Source organism: Physella acuta, unplaced genomic scaffold, assembly GCF_028476545.2.
Source record: "Physella acuta isolate Inbredline_101_S28 unplaced genomic scaffold, ASM2847654v3 ptg000018l, whole genome shotgun sequence".
Classification (NCBI taxonomy): Eukaryota; Metazoa; Mollusca; class Gastropoda; family Physidae; genus Physella; species Physella acuta.
The window spans coordinates 482,209-501,406 of record NW_026731538.1 but is presented as its reverse complement, the minus strand read 5'-3'; the positions used below and the strand labels follow the sequence as shown (position 1 = coordinate 501,406).

The following is a 19,198-nucleotide window of genomic DNA, read 5'->3' as shown; positions in this document are numbered from 1 at the left end:
TTTTTCTTTGTGTTTGTATTGGTGTTTGTGGTTGTGGTTGGGTTTGTTGTTAGGTTTTTGTTTTCGTTTGTATTTCTAATTGTGTTAGCGTTATGTTTGCGTTTTGTTGTTTTGGTTGGTTGTGGTTTGGGTGGGCAATGCTGGGTTTATGATGATTTCTAAACACACAGGTAATGGTCTTTAACGGAAAGGTTTTTCACAGAAGCCAGAGCAGGGCCTGGCCGGGACGGCTAGTAAAGTATATATATCCTGGAGCAAGACAATACACCTTCCCTCCCACCCCAACAGAAAAGTTACATGGAATCTCAGCCTACTAAAACTCTAATTTTTGTTTCTTAAAAACAGAAATTTGTTTCAAAAATATTTACTGAGGTCAGCCTACACATTGTTTTTATCTATTTTAACAAAATAAGAGGACTTTGAAAAAGAGCAAAATATTGGCTAAAATTCAGTTTCTAACATTACTTTTTAATATGCAAAAGGAATGAAGCCCCCCCCCCCCCCCTTTTAAAAAAATGTGACTTTCTTTATGGTCCAGTTAACATCTCCATTCCTATTTAGTTATCCAATTTTTTTCTCACTGACACAAACACAGGATAAAAAACAAATGTTGCCACTTTTTATGATACAGTTAAATTGCTTTTGTAGTACACGCAGTTAGAATGATTTTTGTTATCAGTAATATGCAGAAAATGGATTTACCAAATAGAGCTGGGATGACTCAAGGATAATCTACAGATCCAAACCCATAATTCTCATTATCATTCATGAGTCACATATAAAAAAACAACCAGGAAATGTTTACCTATTGTACTCCCGTAGGAAATTATAACAATACACAGAACAAAAATATGCTTTATGAAAAATAAGCAACGTTTTATGAATTTGATTTTTTATTAACAATCACATACATAAACATTTAAAATCAGGTATCCATCTACTCTCAAATAAAAATTTCTCTCTGAACACTCACAAATACAACAGTCAAGCATAGGCTACCCACATCCAGATCAGCCAACTATAAACATGTACACAATACAGTTCAAACAAGTTATCCACTAGCTTCCCTCTTCATTGACCACTTGCTTTCCTCTTCATTGACCACTAGCTTCCCTCTTCATTGACCACTAGCTTCCCTCTTCATTGACCACTAGCTTCCCTCTTCATTGACCACTTGCTTTCCTCTTCATGGCTCTCTTTCCTTCTCCTTTGTTTGGCTTTACTTTGCCACGTAGTATTCTTTGTCTGGTCATTTCTTCAACAAAATCTTGATGCTCGTCTCTGAAGGAAAGTATTAAAAACATGAATCATTTCGGCTCATTAATGAAAGTATTTTCCTATAGTCAATAGCCTAACTAATTGATGAAAACAAGATTATACCAGAGTACAACTATGATGGGTAGATAACTAATGTTAGGGAAAATAAAAGCAGCTGGAATGTGAGCATCGTATTGATGGCAATATTCCTTCACATACAGAGGTCACTGAAACAGTGAACTCTACTTCACCTTCCCCATGGACCATCAGGTTTGAAAGGGTACTACTAATAAGATTAAAAGGCCTAATTTAGGACTTTACAGTTAAAACAGAACAGATGAATGACAAAGCAATTTGAACCTTATTATTTAATGACATTGCTACTGATGATTACTATACCTAAACTCTAAAAAGAGATTAGTCATTACTAGCAGTTTTAAAGTTTTATTACCTGAATAAGCCATGCTTCCGTAAATTTAGCATAGCAAGATCTATCTTCTGATAAGGTGGGTAGTAGTGTGTATAAAATGGATTTTTATGGTGTGGCAGGGCAGCCATTTGTTTCACAATTTTTTCATTTCTGTAGCTTGTTCCTTTAACAACTTCACCAAATATGCGAGCTGAGAGGAACGCTATGCGCCTTGCATACTCACTCATTATGGATCTTGTATTTCTGAAAATAAGATCATTTAAAAATACAAATAAATAATTTATGTTTATACTGATTAGGCTTAGTTAAAATACAAACAATATATAACAGGTTATAAATCTATCATTATTTATCCTAGGGTAGATTATACAATTTAAAACACTACACCCAAAATTTACTACAATGTCCATAACAAACCTAGATTTATAAAGAACAAATAAAAAACTATTGCCTTCCTTCACAGCAATGTTTTCTTGTAGTATGTACTAGTCATACTATGTTAACAAACAAACCGCATCAGTGTGACCTAGTTGTTTTCGTGTTATTTAGGTTAGACTATATCAGTGCACAAAAATTATTTCAATAATGAATTTGTCCCCTTTAATTCAACATCATATAGGCCTAAAACTTGAGGGGTGGAATTAAGGTCATATACCAGTGTCCGATAATAGAATCTACTTTAAAAGGGGGTGCTAGGTTACTGGTAGTAAACTAAAATACACACATAGCTAGCTAATGTATAAAAAAAGGTGATGCTAAACCGATCCCAGTAATCTATCGTTTGAGGTGCGTAAAAATCGGCTGAAGCTAGTAATATGAAAATAAAGTGCTATTTATTATATGGCTTTAGGGTTAGCGCTATAAGTCTACAATAAAAAAATAATAAACAAGATGGCTGCTATAGTAAATGAGCATGGAATGATGGTTGCATCTGTTGGAAACATTGCTAGTCTTCATTTATTACTGAAAAGTTTTAATTCAGTTGTAGGTAATTAAAATAAATGAAACAAGGAAACATTTTTTTTTTGTATTTTTCAAAACATAAATCCTCCTCAAAATGTGAAATAATTATTAAAATTTAAGGAGTCAACTGTTTTTCACATTTCTAGTTGCGGGCAATTTTACATACCTAAAACGATAGATTACCTCAGATTGTCGGACTCTGCAGTAGTGGGCAGCGGTGTGAAGTACTCAGTCTCAGTAGAATTAGTAGAATCTAGATCTAATTCTAACTAACCTAGATCTAGATCTAGAAGATCTAGATAGATTCTAGATCTAGGCCCTAGGCCTAGTCAAGATCTAGATTTTTTTCTAGTCAGTGACAGTCAGTGTGAGTAGGCTATTTGACAACTTTTTGTTTTTTCAAGGTAGCCACAAGGCAGTATTTTAAGTAGACTTTTAGAATCTAGATTAATATTCTAGACCTAGTAGTGAGCATAATTATAAGACTGGAGTGTAGTCGTGAGCTAAACAGTGTCAACGTACCTGTATCAGATTACTTCAGCAAACAACATTCATTTCTGCGAGCAGTATCCTTGAAACTATTTTCTTAGTGACATCCCTTCCCGGAAGTTGAATAATATCCAGAGTTATCTGCCCTCTAAACCCCGACCGACATCAGTTTCGTCAGTTCTTAGACGAAATGGAATCATTAATTCCAGTCATAAACAAACTTCAAGATGTATTTAATACCGTTGGGTCTGAAACGATTCAACTACCACAAATTGTAGTGTTAGGAAATCAGGTTGGTATTGTGTTGTACAACTTTAGATAGATCTAAAATAGCCTAAAGAAATAGGCCTAGATTTTTTTGGCACAGCAAATTATTTTAATTTTAAAGATGAATTTTCAATTTATCTAAGGCCTAAGGATTTGACGACTCAGCTTTGTACACAACGACACTTAAAAGTTTAATCATTAATCTAAGATCTAGATTCTCAAATTCTAGATCTAGATTATCTTTATTATATTACTAAACGAACTACTAACTAGTCTAGACTAGTTTATAAGTAGGATCTAGATCTAGAAATCTAGTGTCAAGTAAATTCTAGATCCAGAGAAGATATAGATCTAGGAATCTAGAATGATAGAATGAGTTGAGTTCTAGATCAGACAATCCAGTCACCTACTCTACTCCTACTCTAGGCACTCCAGTCTAGCCTTATCTAGATTTAGAATCTGAATAATAATAATAAGTTAAAAGATCATTCTGACTCACAAAAATGACATAGGCAGTTAAGACTAGCGACAAACTCTTAAGGCGACTTAAGGCCCATTTCTTAAGTATAAATAAATATTAAATAAAGTCATAATCAGCTTATCAATTCATAAATTAAATGATCATCCATCCCAGTAGCCCCCAGCTCTAGCTAGTTTAGAAGTCCATTCTAGTTCTAGTATGTTATTTGGGAGAGTTCTGGCCAGCATCACCACTATTTCCCCAGCATTCCCACCCAGACTTATCATGTTCATCTTTGATTAAACTCCAAGCTTTGGGACTTTGTTTATATATTTTATATAGGCCCTATAATCAACTAATTTTACTATAGGGCCAAGGTCTATACTATTTCTTCTTTTTGGAAAACATAACGATTGCAGTCTTCTTTTTTAAATTTCTGCTACTATTATTAAATCTTTGTACATTTCATATATCACTGTCAGTTTCAAATTCTCCATTCATTTTCATCTGTTGGTCCTTGTCTTTCCTAGAGGATTTTCTCTCTCAGGTGTTTTTAGCGCAATTTCCATTCTGGAGAATTGCGTTTATTAACTCGTCATTTCTGGGAATGGATGGATGGATGGATGAATGAATGAATGGATGAATGTGTGTCCGGGCTTTAAGTCGTATCTCCTCCTCAACGAAGCAATATCGATGACTAGTTCCAAAAGCAATTATGTTAAGCAAGTTACAAGAATGAGCATAGGCCATAAAAATTCCGGGTTTCTTTCATGTATTTCCCGTAAAAGCCAAAAAACCTCGAAAAAATGCAGTTTTTGGCCCATATCTCGGCAACCAGACCACTTAGCGACTTGAAACATGTACCGATCGATTCCTGCCATAATTTAGAACAATATTGCCGAAGACAGTTTTCAAAAATATCCTCTCGTTCGGTCACAAATTTTAAAATTACATAAACACCTACAAACCGATCGCTCTTCTAGCTTGAACGCACCCCATCATTATACGTCAGAGCTATTTTTAGATAACATAAGGAAATTGCGCATGAATGTCACTAGACTTTTTTAATTAACTTGCGCGCCTACTGAACGTGATGGCGCAGCCATGGAACGCGATGACGCATCTATTGAACGTGATGACGCGTGTGGTGTGGTTGTATATACATGCCAGAAGTAGAGATCTATCATCTTAATGATTATCATGTTGATAATCAAGTTCAACTAACCAATGGTTTTAATAACCCTGCTCTTGATTTCAAGGTGCTTAGTTTAGTTAGTAGTTAGGTTTATTTAATAAAAAACGTTTTAATAACTGACCAATGGTTTTACTAACCCTGCTCTTGATTTACGCTACGACAGAGCTATTTTTAGATAACATAAGGAAATTGCGCTAAAATTGTCACTAGACTTTTTAATTAACTTGTTTTCTTTATTTCTAGCAGCTCTTAATTTTCTGTTGTTTGTTTTGTGTACTTAATCCTACAGATCTCATTTTTCACTTTGTATTGTTATGGCCCTTCATGTATACCTTGTTGCATGTGGAGACTTTCTCTTTGATTTCCATCTTATTCACATGCTGCAATGGGTCTATACAGCAAAATTGCATCAAAGTTATCATCTATTGTTAATATAGATTTTGAATATGTTGCCCTATTAATTAGATTTAGGCTAATTTAAATTAATAGCCTACCATATTATAAATATAAAGAACAGAAATATGCTTTTAACTATAATTTCAACTTTAAAATGGTGCCAAATATCAGACTATTTACAACACAAGCCAAGATGTTGAATTGAATCATCTATTATTTAGTCATTTGCTCTCACACTAAAATTCTGGCTTTAGTGCACCCAAGTTTTTGAAAAAGATATGTTGTATAGGCCTAAGTATAAGAAATCTAACAAACAGTTATACATATGAATTGCAGGCAAACAATGTTAAAGTTAGTTTTAATTTTATTGGCCTAATTATCATTAAATTATTAACAGTTTCTTTTGAAAAGAATAGTTATTTACTTATTTTATATAATGCTCTACTTGCATGTAATTACTAGACTTACACTGCTAGGGCTACTGTTAAATACAAATTAAGCCTTGAACATGACTTATAAGTGCTACTTAGTATAATTTATAAAAATATAACTCATAAAAATAATTGTTTTTTTTTTTTTTTTTTTTACTTTCAAATGTGTTAGTGTGCAATATTAAATAATAACAAAATGAATTGTTTATCATCGTTTTAGAGTTCGGGAAAAAGTTCTGTACTAGAGACCCTGGTGGGTCATGATTTTCTGCCTAGGGGGACTGGCATAGTGACTCGCAGACCTCTTGTGCTGCAGCTTCTACATATTTCAAATGACAACCACAAGCCAAGTACAGATGATATGCGTAAGTTAGTTATAACAACATAAATCTATGCAAGACTGACTGTTATTTGATGTAAGGTATTTATTGAGTGTGCTTTCATTTTCTTTGCCTGATTTCAATAACAACTATCAGCGTAAGCAGACAAGTTACCCTTTTAGAACTACAAGTCTATATGGCAGATTAAATAGAGGTTTATTTGTTTCTGTGACCTCTGCATTTGAAAGCATAGTGTTGTCAGTTTCATTTCCCAAATGTTAAGTCATGTATCCATCAGAGCTTGGTGGACTCAGGGATGTCCTACTGACTCGAACCCGGAATTAGAGCTTGGGATATTTAGGCTGGCTGTTGTGCATTCCTTAACCATACCCTTTAAACAAATTTATTTTTAACAAGATAATTAAGAAGTGGATATAAAAAAGACACAAAACATTCTGACTATTTGTCCCCCATAGAGAAAGTTGCAGCCAGAGAGTGGGCGAAGTTTCTCCACACCAAGAACAAAATTTACACAGATTTTCAAGAAGTTTGCAAAGAAATTGAAAATGAAACAGATCGCATGTCCGGGACCAACAAGGTTGGCGAATGGTTAATGCTTACACATCATCAGATCATTGTTTCTGCTCTTGCTTAGTTAATTAGTGACTGGATAATCATTGTGTAATTAATATCTGATCAAGGTTGTAAGTATAACTTAGTTTTAAAATAGCCAGTATTGTTGGTTCTCAGTTCTCTTATAATCAAGTAGACTTTACTCTTATAATCAAATAGACTTTACTCCTAATTCTAGCTACCTTGCCCATTAAATTTATATAGATAAATTAAATTATATAGATAAATATTAAATTATCTGTATAAAAGGAAGTTACCATAGAAATTAAACAAATATTTATTTAATGAATAATAAGGGCTTGTTTAAAAAAAAATTTTCAACTTCATTCTTTATTTGAACTGATTATGTTTTCAAACTACTTTTTTTCTTGACCGCAGGGCATCTGCGCAGAGCCCATCACATTGAAGATCTATTCCAACAAAGTTGTAAATCTTACTCTTGTCGACCTGCCTGGGCTGACCAAAGTCCCAGTGGGAGACCAGCCCCCAGACATAGAGGCCCAGATCCGTGACCTAGCCATCCACTACATCTCCAACCCCAACTCAGTTATCCTAGCAGTCACTGCAGCAAACACAGACTTCGCCACCTCTGAGGCCTTAAAATTAGCTCGAGACTTTGATCCTGATGGTAGGTTGTTTTCTAAATATCATTACCCATCAAAACCCCATGGTCACTAACTACAACTTTTCAACACTTTTGTACTGGCACGTTGGTTCTAACTTTGACATTTTGATGTCATTTCCTGGTCTTAAGTGGGATCTAGTTTGACATCAGTCTCTAGTTCTCAACATCCTTGTGTTACTTTGGGTCTCCATTTTAGTGACCTTCTGACATGCAATAGTTGATATATTATCTAACGAGCCGACTTGCTGCGTAGCATTCGCCGCTATTTGCGACGGGTGAAGACTTCCTGAAAGACAGTTTTTCAAATGGGGTGTGTGGCTACACACTGTTGCGCATGCCTGGAGAGCAAGGAAGGGGGCGGGAAGAGGGTTAGTGAGTTGGCGTGGTGTCTCGCAAGGTTGGTGATGTAGTGAATTATATATATAGATGATTGGTGTGTCAAAAAATCAATCATCACATTTATACATTTCTAACAAGATACTTGTCAGTTGATTTAAAATTGAAACCAACTTTTTATTTTTGGCTTCCTTGTAAATAAAACCTGTAGATATCCCTTGTAATTATTCCATTATTTGTCGATCTTCAGGCAGAAGAACTCTGGCTGTCATCACAAAACTAGATTTGATGGACGCTGGCACAGACGCCATGGACGTCTTGTGTGGTCGGGTCATCCCAGTCAAGTTGGGGATCATCGGAGTTGTCAACCGCAGTCAAGCTGATATCAACAACAAAAAGGTAAGCAAAGAATTACCATGTTAAGCTGATATAAGCAGCAAAAAGGTAAGCCAAGAATTACCATGTAAAGCTGATATCAACAACAAAAAGGTAAGCGAAGAATTACCATGTTAAGCTGATATCAACAACAAAAAGGTAAGCCAAGAATTACCATGTTAAGCTGATATAAGCAGCAAAAAGGTAAGCCAAGCATTACCATGTTAAGCTGATATAAACAACAAAAAGGTAAGCCATGAATTACCATGTTAAGCTGATATAAGCAGCAAAAAGGTTAGCCAAGCATTACCATGTTAAGCTGATATAAACAACAAAAAGGTTGTTATGGTGATAATAATAAAAAATTAATGCTCTGTTGAACATCAATAAGATAATGTTGGATTTACTTCTAATGGTGTCAAAGAGTTTTTAGTATAAAGGTATTGTTCATCAAATAAAAATGTTTGTTACATTTTTTCCCTCTATAGTTATAGTCTCTGATTTGTTTATTTCTGTATGTATTTATATTTTAAAATGTTTCTATCACTCAGAATCTGGCAGATTCCTTAAAAGATGAAGCATCATTTCTTCAGAAAAAATATCCATCAATAGCTAATCGTAATGGAACACCATACCTAGCAAAAACTTTAAACAGAGTAAGTCATTATAAAAATATAACTAACATTGCAATACGATATAACTTGCTTGTTCAGAGGGACCACACTGTCCTAAATATAAAAAATTTAAAGGAAAGATGGTCAAGTTTGTCAGTGAAAGCCTGAAAACTACAAAATCTGTATTCACATTCAAGCATGATCCCCCTAATTAAACCTGTTTTTATGGCATACATGTTTTCCCTCGCCAGCTCTTGATGCACCACATCAGGGATTGCTTGCCTGAGCTAAAGACCAGAGTCAATGTACTTATTGCTCAGTTCCAGTCTCTTCTAAATTCATTTGGTGAACCTATCAGTGACAAGGTACCATTTTACTTTCTACTTTTATTTCATAGGAATGGTTGTTTTGAAATCTGAAGCCATGTGTGTTTTTAAGATTGTGTACATGTTTGTCAGCTTCTTCTATAAATATGAACTAAATTTGTATACTAATTTTAAAAATAAAATATATATCTTACATCATGTTTGATTGTAAGTTTTTTTTTACTTCTTTTACAGAGTCAGCTTCTTTTACAAATTATAACAAGATTTGCTTCAGCTTATTGTAACACAATAGAGGGAACATCAAGAAATATAGAAACATCGGAACTGTAAGCCTACATTATTATTGTTTGTGTGTGTAGTGAAGCTCTAAAAGTTATCACTGTGAACTCTGATTTTAGCTTATATATTCACACTTGGTATGGATGACAATAGTTATGCTCTGTTACTAAAGTAAGTCCAGTACTCTTGCAAACCTGACAGTCCATGGGGCAGGTGGAGTGGGTTTACCTGTTTCAGTGACCTCAGCATATGAAGGGATAGTGTGGTCAGCACTATACCCAGCTGCTTGGTAAGGGATGTCCTTCTGACAGGAACCCCAGATTTGAACTCAAAGACTTAGGTGTTGGCTGACATATGCTCTACCATCCAACACCCCCGCCCCACTATGCCTTGTCATTCTTAAACTAATTCACATGATCACAACACTATTGCTACTCAATCTAAAACATTCTGAAACTAATTCACATGATCACAACACTATTGCTACTCAATCTAAAACATTCTTAAACTAATTCACATGATCACAACACTATTGCTACTCAATCTAAAACATTCTTAAACTAATTCACATGATCACAACACTATAGCTACTCAATCTAAAACATTCTTAAACTAATTCACATGATCACAACACTATAGCTACTCAATCTAAAACATTCTTAAACTAATTCACATGATCACAACACTATAGCTACTCAATCTAAAACATTCTTAAACTAATTCACATGATCACAGCACTATAGCTACTCAATCTAAACACTAAGTTTTGACACTACAACAGTTAAAATGTGGCATTAGTTATGTTATCTTGTTTGTACTTGACTGACTATTTTCACACTCTCTAAATCAACAGTTGTGGCGGTGCACGCATTTGTTACATATTTCACGAAACTTTTGGTAGAACACTTGAGTCTGTCGATCCTCTGGGAGGGCTAAATACTAGAGATATTCTAACCGCTATCAGAAATGCTACGGTAAGCTTCTTTCATCTTAGCCACTTTTGTGTGTAAGATAACTATACAATTTTTATAAAATATTTTTCAAAGATAAAAAAAAATATCTAGTTTTTGTTTTTAGGAAAATATTCACTACAAAATTTTGATAAATGAAATTTAAAAAAAAGGTATATTTTTTCTTCTATTTATAGTAATTTTAAAAAAATATTTTCCTTGGAAAACCTGAAACTATGTTTAGGTAGTTAGTTACTTAAGTTAAATTTCTATACATTTATAAAATACTCTAAGCTTTTTATTAGTCCATTTATTGACGAAGCTGTTTTATAAATGTAGGGTCCAAGACCAGCGCTGTTTGTCCCAGAAATATCCTTTGAGCTGCTGGTGAAGAGACAGATTCGCAGGCTGGAGGAACCAAGTTTAAGATGTGTGGAACTAGTTCATGAGGAGATGCAAAGAATGATACAACATTGCGGCACACAGGTCAGTGGTTTTAGGGGTCAGGTGTTGAATCACCTAACCAAAAAATATTCTTCCCAGAGCTTTTTTATGAAATGTGTGTGTTTGGTGTGAAGACACTTAATATTATCAATTTAGAATAAATTATCTTTTAATACTAATATTCCTTAAAGCAAATTAAATGTATGTGTTTAGCATGAAGACACTTAATGTTACCAATTTAGAATAAATTATCTTGTAATACTTATATTCCTTAAAGCAAAATAAATGTATGTGTTTTATCAATTTAAAATAAATTATCCTTTAATATTCCTTAAAGCAAATTAAATGTAAGTGTTTGGCATGAAGACGCATAATATTATCAATTTAGAATAAATTATCTTTTAATACTAATATTCCTTAAAGCAAATTAAGTAATTTATCATTCTGTAAACCTTGATAAGAATAGTGTACCTGTGTTTTACAAAAGCCCTTTTATTACCTGAATTATATTAAGTAACCACACAGCAGACTTCTGATACATTCTGTAGACCTGTTTTACATAGCAGTACTTGTAAATTTCTATTTTTCTTTCTCCAGCAAGAAATGTTGCGCTTTCCAAAACTTCATGAACGGATAGTGGATGTGGTAACAAATTCCTTACGCCAGCGATTACCTCCAACAAATGCCATGGTAACTGATAAGTTTCTTACAATCTTCAAGCATTAATGATGCTGTTTGTATTCATAAGTGCCTGAGTTTCCTTGTCACAATATTTTTTTTCTTTCCATATTACATTTTTCAAATACTTAAAAACTCTAGATGAACATTTTTGAACCACTCATCTACCAGAAATTTTACTTGAATATTGTACGCTGCAACGGCTAGTAAAAAAAACAACAAAGAATAGAAATTTATAGACAAATTCTAATGGGAAATTTAGATTTTTAATGAGCTTGGGAAATAAGGTTTTTAATGAATTTTGGAAATAAGATTTTTTAAGAATTTGAAAAATTTGATATTTAATTAATTATATGCAGTTATTTATTATTTATGCTAAAATGGAAGTTAAATTTCTTTTGTCCACTTAGAAAATATACTTTAGATGAATCAGTACAATGATCCAACAAATTTTCCTCATGTGCAGGTAGAAAATTTAGTTCAGATAGAACTGGCTTACATCAATACAAAACATCCAGACTTTTCTGAGGCCCACCAAGTCCACAGGGCCATGATGAGTGGGATGAGTGAGACTGACGCTCAGAGGACCCTGAGCCAGAGGAATGTGTTGGAGAAGATCCAGGAGGACAAGGATAGGGTGAGTGTTGACACATTCACGGCACACACTAGACACACACATAAGGATAGGGTGAGTGTTGACACATGCTAGACACACACATAAGGATAGGGTGAGTGTTGACACATGCTAGACACACACATAAGGATAGGGTGAGTGTTGACACATGCTAGACACACACATAAGGATAGGGTGAGTGTTGACACATGCTAGACACACACATATGGATAGGGTGAGTGTTGACACAAGCACAGAACACACACTAGACACACACATAAGGATAGGGTGAGTGTTGACACAAGCACAGAACACGCACATTGCTCTACTAAGCATAGCTTGACCTCTGCTGTGTAACAATCATTCCAGGACTTTAAAAAACTTAAAAAGTTCGCTTTTTGGGATATAACCCCCCTCAATGCCTGAATTATTTTCCAAGTGTTAAAAACATACTTTTCTGGCCTTCTGTTATCAGGCAGACACTGAATTTAAAGTAAATAGTTGTTATTGGACTTATTTTTTATACTGATTAGGGTATGTTTATAATTAGCGACATCAGGCAACCTAATCCATGTATTTTTAAATTAACAAAAATACCCTAATATAGCTCTACCATTTCTTAACAAAACTTAAGATATCTGTACCAATTTTTTTTTGTGTTGAGGATGAAATGAATTCTTTAAAATAATGTAACTCACGCTGTGTAAATGTATATAAAGGGAACTTCTTCCTATACAAATGTACGGAGTGTGCCGGGAGATGGTTCTGCTCATGCTATTAGAGAAAAGAAACCAGATAAGGTACAGGTTGTCTATCAGTAGCCACTTAGTGCTTCAGCTTGTTACATTTCTTGTTGCATTGGCCAGATTTTTATCTAACACTTTGTGGCTTACAGTAGGCCTATTTAAAATCTAAAAAAAAATTTGGTAGTTCTGTTTAAAAATGAACATTTTGCCATCATATTCAGCAATTCTCAACCTAATATATACTTTTTAATATTTGTTCTTTGAAAACATTTTTAAAAATCTTTAATCCTTCTGGAGCAAGAATAGTAATATAGTTAAGGTGTTTAGTTGTCTTTGCTGTTGTCATCATATTGTCAGATCTCTGCTGCATGGAGCCTAGAGTCCATTACTTGTCTCATTGTGTGACTTGAAGAACTGCTGTGTTTAGTGAGTCATAGATGAAATTTGAATGCGTTTGTTTGTTAATATTTTTATAACTTGGTCTTGAATGGTAGTTATTGGTGGTTAACATCCCATGTGTTTAATTTTTAAAAAACTTTGTAGTGGAAACCTTACTTTGAATATTGAAACAACTATGGTTGAGAGTTACTGTGGAGAGTTTTTGACATTATAACATTTTTTTTTTACTCTTGTTCTGATACTGTTAATTATTTTGGAATCGGGTTTTTTGAAATTCAAAATGTTTTATTTTTTTTTGTTTGAGGTTTACTTGTATTTGATATTCCAATTTCATAGACCTATTTGAGTTGTCTTTTGGTATGTATTTATCTAAGCCTCTTAGTGCCTAACAGCAATAATAATACTCAATTTTTATTTACCAGAAACTATTACTCAATAAATGGATACTAAAACAAAACTGGATTTTAAAATAATTAACCATTAGCTTAAATAAGGAGTATATTTTTATTGCTAAATTTTCTACAAAGTTAACATTTGTTCATCAGCATCAAGTTGTTTTTGTTAGAATATTTTTTAATTTCCTAAAAATTTGCCCTTGTTTTTTAGGCCACACCACCTCCTATAACGGACAACATGAATGGTGGCTCGTGGAAGATCACAAACCTCATCCGGTCCAACCGCTTGGACACAGCGGCCAGTGACAGGTCCTCGGAGCCGTCCAACTCACTACCTGGCAGCGGCGCTAACAGTGCCTCCCCCTCCCCGTCACGCTCCAAGAAGGGGATCAACCTGTTGCCTGAAGTGGTATGTTGTCTTGATTTTGTTTTTTGCTGGCAACATGTTATATTTTTTCATTTTGTTTTATCTTTGAACAGAATTAACACAGTGGACGTGTCAGTATAATTCCTAAAGTAAAGTTACCCTTTTATATTTGGTGGGCCATTCCGTTTGGCAAAGATGTTTAACTGTTTCTGTGACCTCAGTATTTGGTGTGGTCAGTTCTATGCCTTTACTTTCCCTAATGTAAGTCAGGCACCAATCAGAGCTGGGTAGACTGGAGGATATACTACAGACTAAAGCCTTGGAACCATTGACATTTGGGTTAGCATCCAACCATGTTGTCACACATGGGTTGGAGAAAAAAACAAAAATCTTTTCAATTGAATGGTTTGATGATTGAATGTAGCTTTTGTTTTGTTGGTGAGCAAGCTCTGATTGAAAGGGTTAATTAATAATGTAGATTTTCTCATTATCATTAACTAAGACACTAATTAACACACATATCATTAACACTAACACATATCTACCAGCCAGAGCAGCCTGTTATGAAACTGTCACAGAGGGAACAAAGAGATTGTGAGGTTATAGGTCAGTTTTATTTACTTTTATGTTGCTGCAAGTTATGGGTTGGTCAGTTGAGATATTATTTATTGTTATGTAAATAACAAATCAGTTGATTTATTTTGTATATGGTGTAAATTATTAATATTTTTTTACATTTTTATTTGTTTTAATGTAAGTTATGAATCGAGTTTTTTTTTAAGTTAATCATTGTGTAAATTAATAATAAGTGAAGATGTATTGTTTATTGTATGGAGCTTGTGGGTCTGTTTGCTTATATGAGTTTATATTACATAAAGACAGGATTGTTATGAGATGAAATCAGTTAAAATAAACATTGGCTGCTTGCTAAGTTTAACATATTTTATTCTGGTTCAGAGCGCTTGATCAAGTCTTACTTCATGATAGTGCGGAAAAATATCCAGGATAGCACACCCAAGGCTATCATGCATTTCTTAGTCAACCATGTGAAGGATCATCTTCAGGTAGGTCAGATCTTTAACCAGTTACAGTATGGGCATAAAAATGATTTTACATTTTTCAACTTCAACACTTATAAAAAATTATTTTAAAATTTACACATACATTAAAACATATTAACCAGTTACAGTATGGGCATAAAAATTAATTTACTTACCATTCAACCAGGTGTGAAGAAAATTTTTTTCAACCTAAATATACTAAAATAATACATTAAAAAAAGCATTAAGAAAAAGCCTTTTACAGGAAAATGATGAGGTTAAATAGTATAATGTTTTACAAATAAACAAACAAAACATTAATCCCAGAAAAAAATCAACAAATCTATGCCATTGTGACTTTAACTTTGGGTGTGTGGTAGGTCCAGCCAGTGAGTCTTTGATCAGCCTTACATGCATCATCTAAGACAACAACCCCATTGACATAGATTGCACCCGCTCTCCCCATAACTTAACACAACACATTTCTTGTCCCTGACAGAGTGAACTTGTTAGCCAGCTGTATAAGAAAGAAGAGATAGAGACCCTTCTAGAGGAATCTGTACATATAGCAGCTCGGAGGAAAGAGGCCTCAGAAATGCTGCAGGTTTGACACACTTTTGTTTCATGTTTTAGATCATCATTTACAGTTTTATATGACAATCAATATTTTTTATTTTACATGATTTAATAGTTTACCATTATTTTATATGGTTTAACAAGATCAAGAACCAGTTACATTATTATTTAATGCTTTAGGTAACGTAGCATACACACTAGTGTAGATTATGTTCAATGCAATATAGTTTTCTAATTTTGATGCAAACTTTCAATAAGTAAGTTACCCTTTTGCAGTCTATGGGGCAGACTAAGTAGAGTTAATGTTAGTGTGATCTTGGCACTATGCTCAGCCGTCTTTACTTTTCCTAACCTAAGTCAGGTACCCATCTGAGTTTTATGGACTCAAACCAGGGACCTGAACTCAACGCTTTAGGTTAGCAGCCATTAACAACTACCATACTGTGCCATTAACTTTTTAACATTTTTCTCTATTTTTAGGCCTTGCAGCGAGCTAGCCAGATAATAGGAGAAATTCGAGAAATTCATTTGTGGTGATGAGCTAAACACCATTCATCTCAACGGTACACCTAGACAAACTCATACATTTTAGCTAGTCTATCGAAGTTGTGCTTTCCTTAGGATAATTAAGAAGGAAAAAAATTCCGCCCAGGTTTTTTTTTACCACAGCCAAAAACAGAAGCTTGAAATTTTAGCAAGAGAAACGGAAGAAAAAAGTTTCAAGGCATAGGATATGATAAGGTATTATAGTGGAGGTAAAGATTTCAGATACAAGTAAAATTTTGTTGTAAGGCATAGGATTTGATAAGGTATTATAGAGGAGGTAAAGATTTTTGATACAAGTAACATTTGGTTGTAAGGCATAGGATTTGATAAGGTATTATAGTGGAGGTAAAGATTTTTGATACATGTAACGAACATTTTGTTGTCTTGAAGAGAACACCTGGTGTAATCACCTGGACTTAGGTGTTTTTTTTTAATGCATGGTTTTCCTGATGTGGAATTTGTTACCTTGACCTCAACCATAGCTTACATTTGTGCAGACTTGAAACATCCTGCATGTTCACACCTTGCTAGAGGGCAGAGAGTGTGTAAGGGGGATTAACTCTAGTGCACCAGTTAAAGGGACAGCACCACATATAGTTGTAATATTTGCATACTGGTTGTAAGGATTCACTTATCTGTGTTGTAATGTATATTTTTCAATCTTGTGTGAATGCTGAGTTTTGATGATCATCCCTCCTGAAAGTAACTAGTATTATCTACCTTTTAATCAAAATATTTCTACAGTTTTTATTGTTAGTCTAATATAAAAAATTGTTTAAAAAAATTATCAGTAGATGAAATAATGATTAACAGCTTATTAATGTAATTGAGTAAATACATGGTTTTAATAGTTAGAATTTTTTAAAATTAAAAAAAAAATGTTTTTTACACACTTCCAAATCAACATAAATTTTAAATCTGTTTGATACCAGCCAGTTTTCCTAATTTTTATAAGAGCTGTGGAATGCCTACTTTTAATTCAATACTGTAAAACATATTTTTTTTTTGTAATGAATTTTAGCTCACATCAAATAGTAAACCATAGCAATTTTAATTATTTATTTATAGCTAATTACTTAAATAAATAAAACCTTCCAGCATTTATGTATTGGTAATTCGCTTGAGTTGAGTTGGTCACCCATGTTTAGTTAGATGAGGTTAAGTACCTTGACTGTTTGCCTAGTGTTGTTATGAATGTTTAGGATGTTGCATGGGTAGTCTGTTTGATCACAAGCAGCCTGTCTGGTGGTAGTGACTTGTGTGTCCACTTGCATGCTTTGATTTGTGAAATTTTTAAACGTTTACATATGTTTTGTTCAGATTTACATTATGAGATCAGATGTAGTATATTCCTAGATAGCTTTGCATAGTGCAATACAATTGTAATAAGAATTGATAAATAAAATATTCCTGTACATTTTGGGGTGAAATTATTTTTGTGTTTGTTGAAGAGAAAAAACAGAAGTTCAGTATTGACTATTCTCATCCATTCCTTTATATGCCATTTGATGTTGATTGTCCTTTGTATGGTTCTGTTTTTATATTAAGTTTACTATTTTTTTAAATATTTTTTTTATCTGCTTTTGACATTCAAATCAGTGAATTATTTTAATTATTTCATTAATTTTTTTATTGTTAACAATTAAGTTGTGGATTTTATGTGTATTTATCTGTTTTGTCTTTTCAAATTATTATTTTGATGCATATCAGTTGTATAGGTATAGCTTATGTATTGCTTTGTAGATTCACAAAATGCTTAAGATCAGAATTGAAATATCAGCCAAAGTTAATACAAAACAAGTTTAATTAAAATCTGAGATTTTTAATGGATGCAAGCTTCATGTCAACATTTTGGCCTATGCAACAATAGATTAAATTCTGTGTGTTACGTTAATTAAAGATAAGTAGTTTGTGCCCCAATTAACTTTATTACAGCATGTAAGCACATCTTGTATTTTTTATCCTAGACTGGCCAAACACCCTATCCTAGTCTGCAAACACTTTAGTGCTAAGTTTTTTGTACATAACACATTTCCTTAGAGTGATCTCCCCTTTATTAATGTTGTGCCATCAGCTATTAACTTAGAGGATTGCTGTTTGTCTCCTAACTGTATTTGGCATATATATCCTTGCCTTTTAATAACAGTTAACATAGTAGCATAGACCTGTGATGACCAAAGCTGCTATTTTCAGCTTAAGGAAACTGGTTTTCTGGAAATTAATTTGGTGGCTTAATCGTTAAATGTAATTATTAAACTATAATAATAATTTTTAAAATGTGTGTTTGCATATTTGACCCATTTAAAATAAAAATTTTTGTCAATTTTTCTTTATCTTGTTCATAAACCAGATAAAAATGCTTAATATGCTTCCAAATTTTTTAAATGTGTTCTCTAATACCTTGTGAGAATGGCTAAAATACTGTAAATTAAACATTTATTCATGACAATTTTGTATTTATTCAAACTAAATACTTTTACAGAAATAATTTCAATCATGATAGTGGGTAGATTTTGAAATTATAGCTTGCTTATGTTTTGTGTTAACAGTTGCTTATTGGGATGATTTGAGTTGTATTATGTTTGGTCACATACATGCTTTCAACCACCTGATCTTCTTTTGTTGTTGTATATGAAGGGAGTTAACTTAGTCTAATACTATAGTTACCTCCCCTTTATGTTAAAATGTAAATAATTCCCAGAGGAAGAGTTTATAGTTTGAAAATATATTCATGTAGACATTTGTTCCTCACATTTAGGTACGTTGATAGTTTTGTACAATGGCTTTATTTAAGAGTAATTTGTTTATTCATGTTTTTTTTCTATTAACTTTCTCTGTGATTGTAACTGTTCTTTTTTCATACAACAACAACATGAAGTTTATGCTGTGTAATAGTTCACTTATTGAATGTAAAAAATAAAACTGCAAGTATCTACAGACACTTTTTATTTGATTTTGTTGATTTCAAGCTTTTTAGGTATTTTTTTTAAAGAACAATTCAATTGATGAAGTAGAGTATTTTACCCTTTCAGCACAGTTTGTTGCTTT

General features: G+C 33.3%; 2 protein-coding genes across 3 annotated transcripts; one reads left to right on the top strand and one right to left on the bottom strand.

Moving 5' to 3' along the window:
- Positions 1–863: 863 nt before the first annotated feature.
- On the bottom strand, positions 864–3,294 carry LOC131939444 (small ribosomal subunit protein mS33). Its single transcript, XM_059297738.1, has 3 exons — positions 3,173–3,294; positions 1,709–1,930; positions 864–1,281 (listed from the first exon to the last, which is right to left on the bottom strand). The coding sequence occupies exons 2-3, from the start codon at positions 1,912–1,914 to the stop codon at positions 1,164–1,166; spliced, it is 324 nt and encodes a 107-aa protein (XP_059153721.1). The 5' UTR covers positions 1,915–1,930; positions 3,173–3,294; the 3' UTR covers positions 864–1,163.
- Positions 3,295–3,298: 4 nt separating this feature from the next.
- Positions 3,299–19,090, top strand: LOC131939427 (dynamin-1-like protein). Of its 2 annotated transcripts, XM_059297719.1 has the most exons (18): positions 3,299–3,431; positions 6,109–6,253; positions 6,685–6,806; positions 7,220–7,469; positions 8,053–8,201; positions 8,729–8,833; positions 9,043–9,156; positions 9,352–9,443; positions 10,250–10,370; positions 10,686–10,832; positions 11,388–11,480; positions 11,935–12,105; positions 12,801–12,881; positions 13,833–14,030; positions 14,537–14,594; positions 14,946–15,052; positions 15,528–15,632; positions 16,085–19,090. In XM_059297719.1, the coding sequence occupies exons 1-18, from the start codon at positions 3,330–3,332 to the stop codon at positions 16,139–16,141; spliced, it is 2,217 nt and encodes a 738-aa protein (XP_059153702.1). In that variant the 5' UTR covers positions 3,299–3,329; the 3' UTR covers positions 16,142–19,090. The 2 variants fall into 2 exon arrangements, with proteins under 2 accessions (XP_059153702.1, XP_059153710.1); XM_059297727.1 differs by lacking the exon at positions 12,801–12,881.
- The last annotated feature ends 108 nt before the right edge of the window (positions 19,091–19,198 follow it).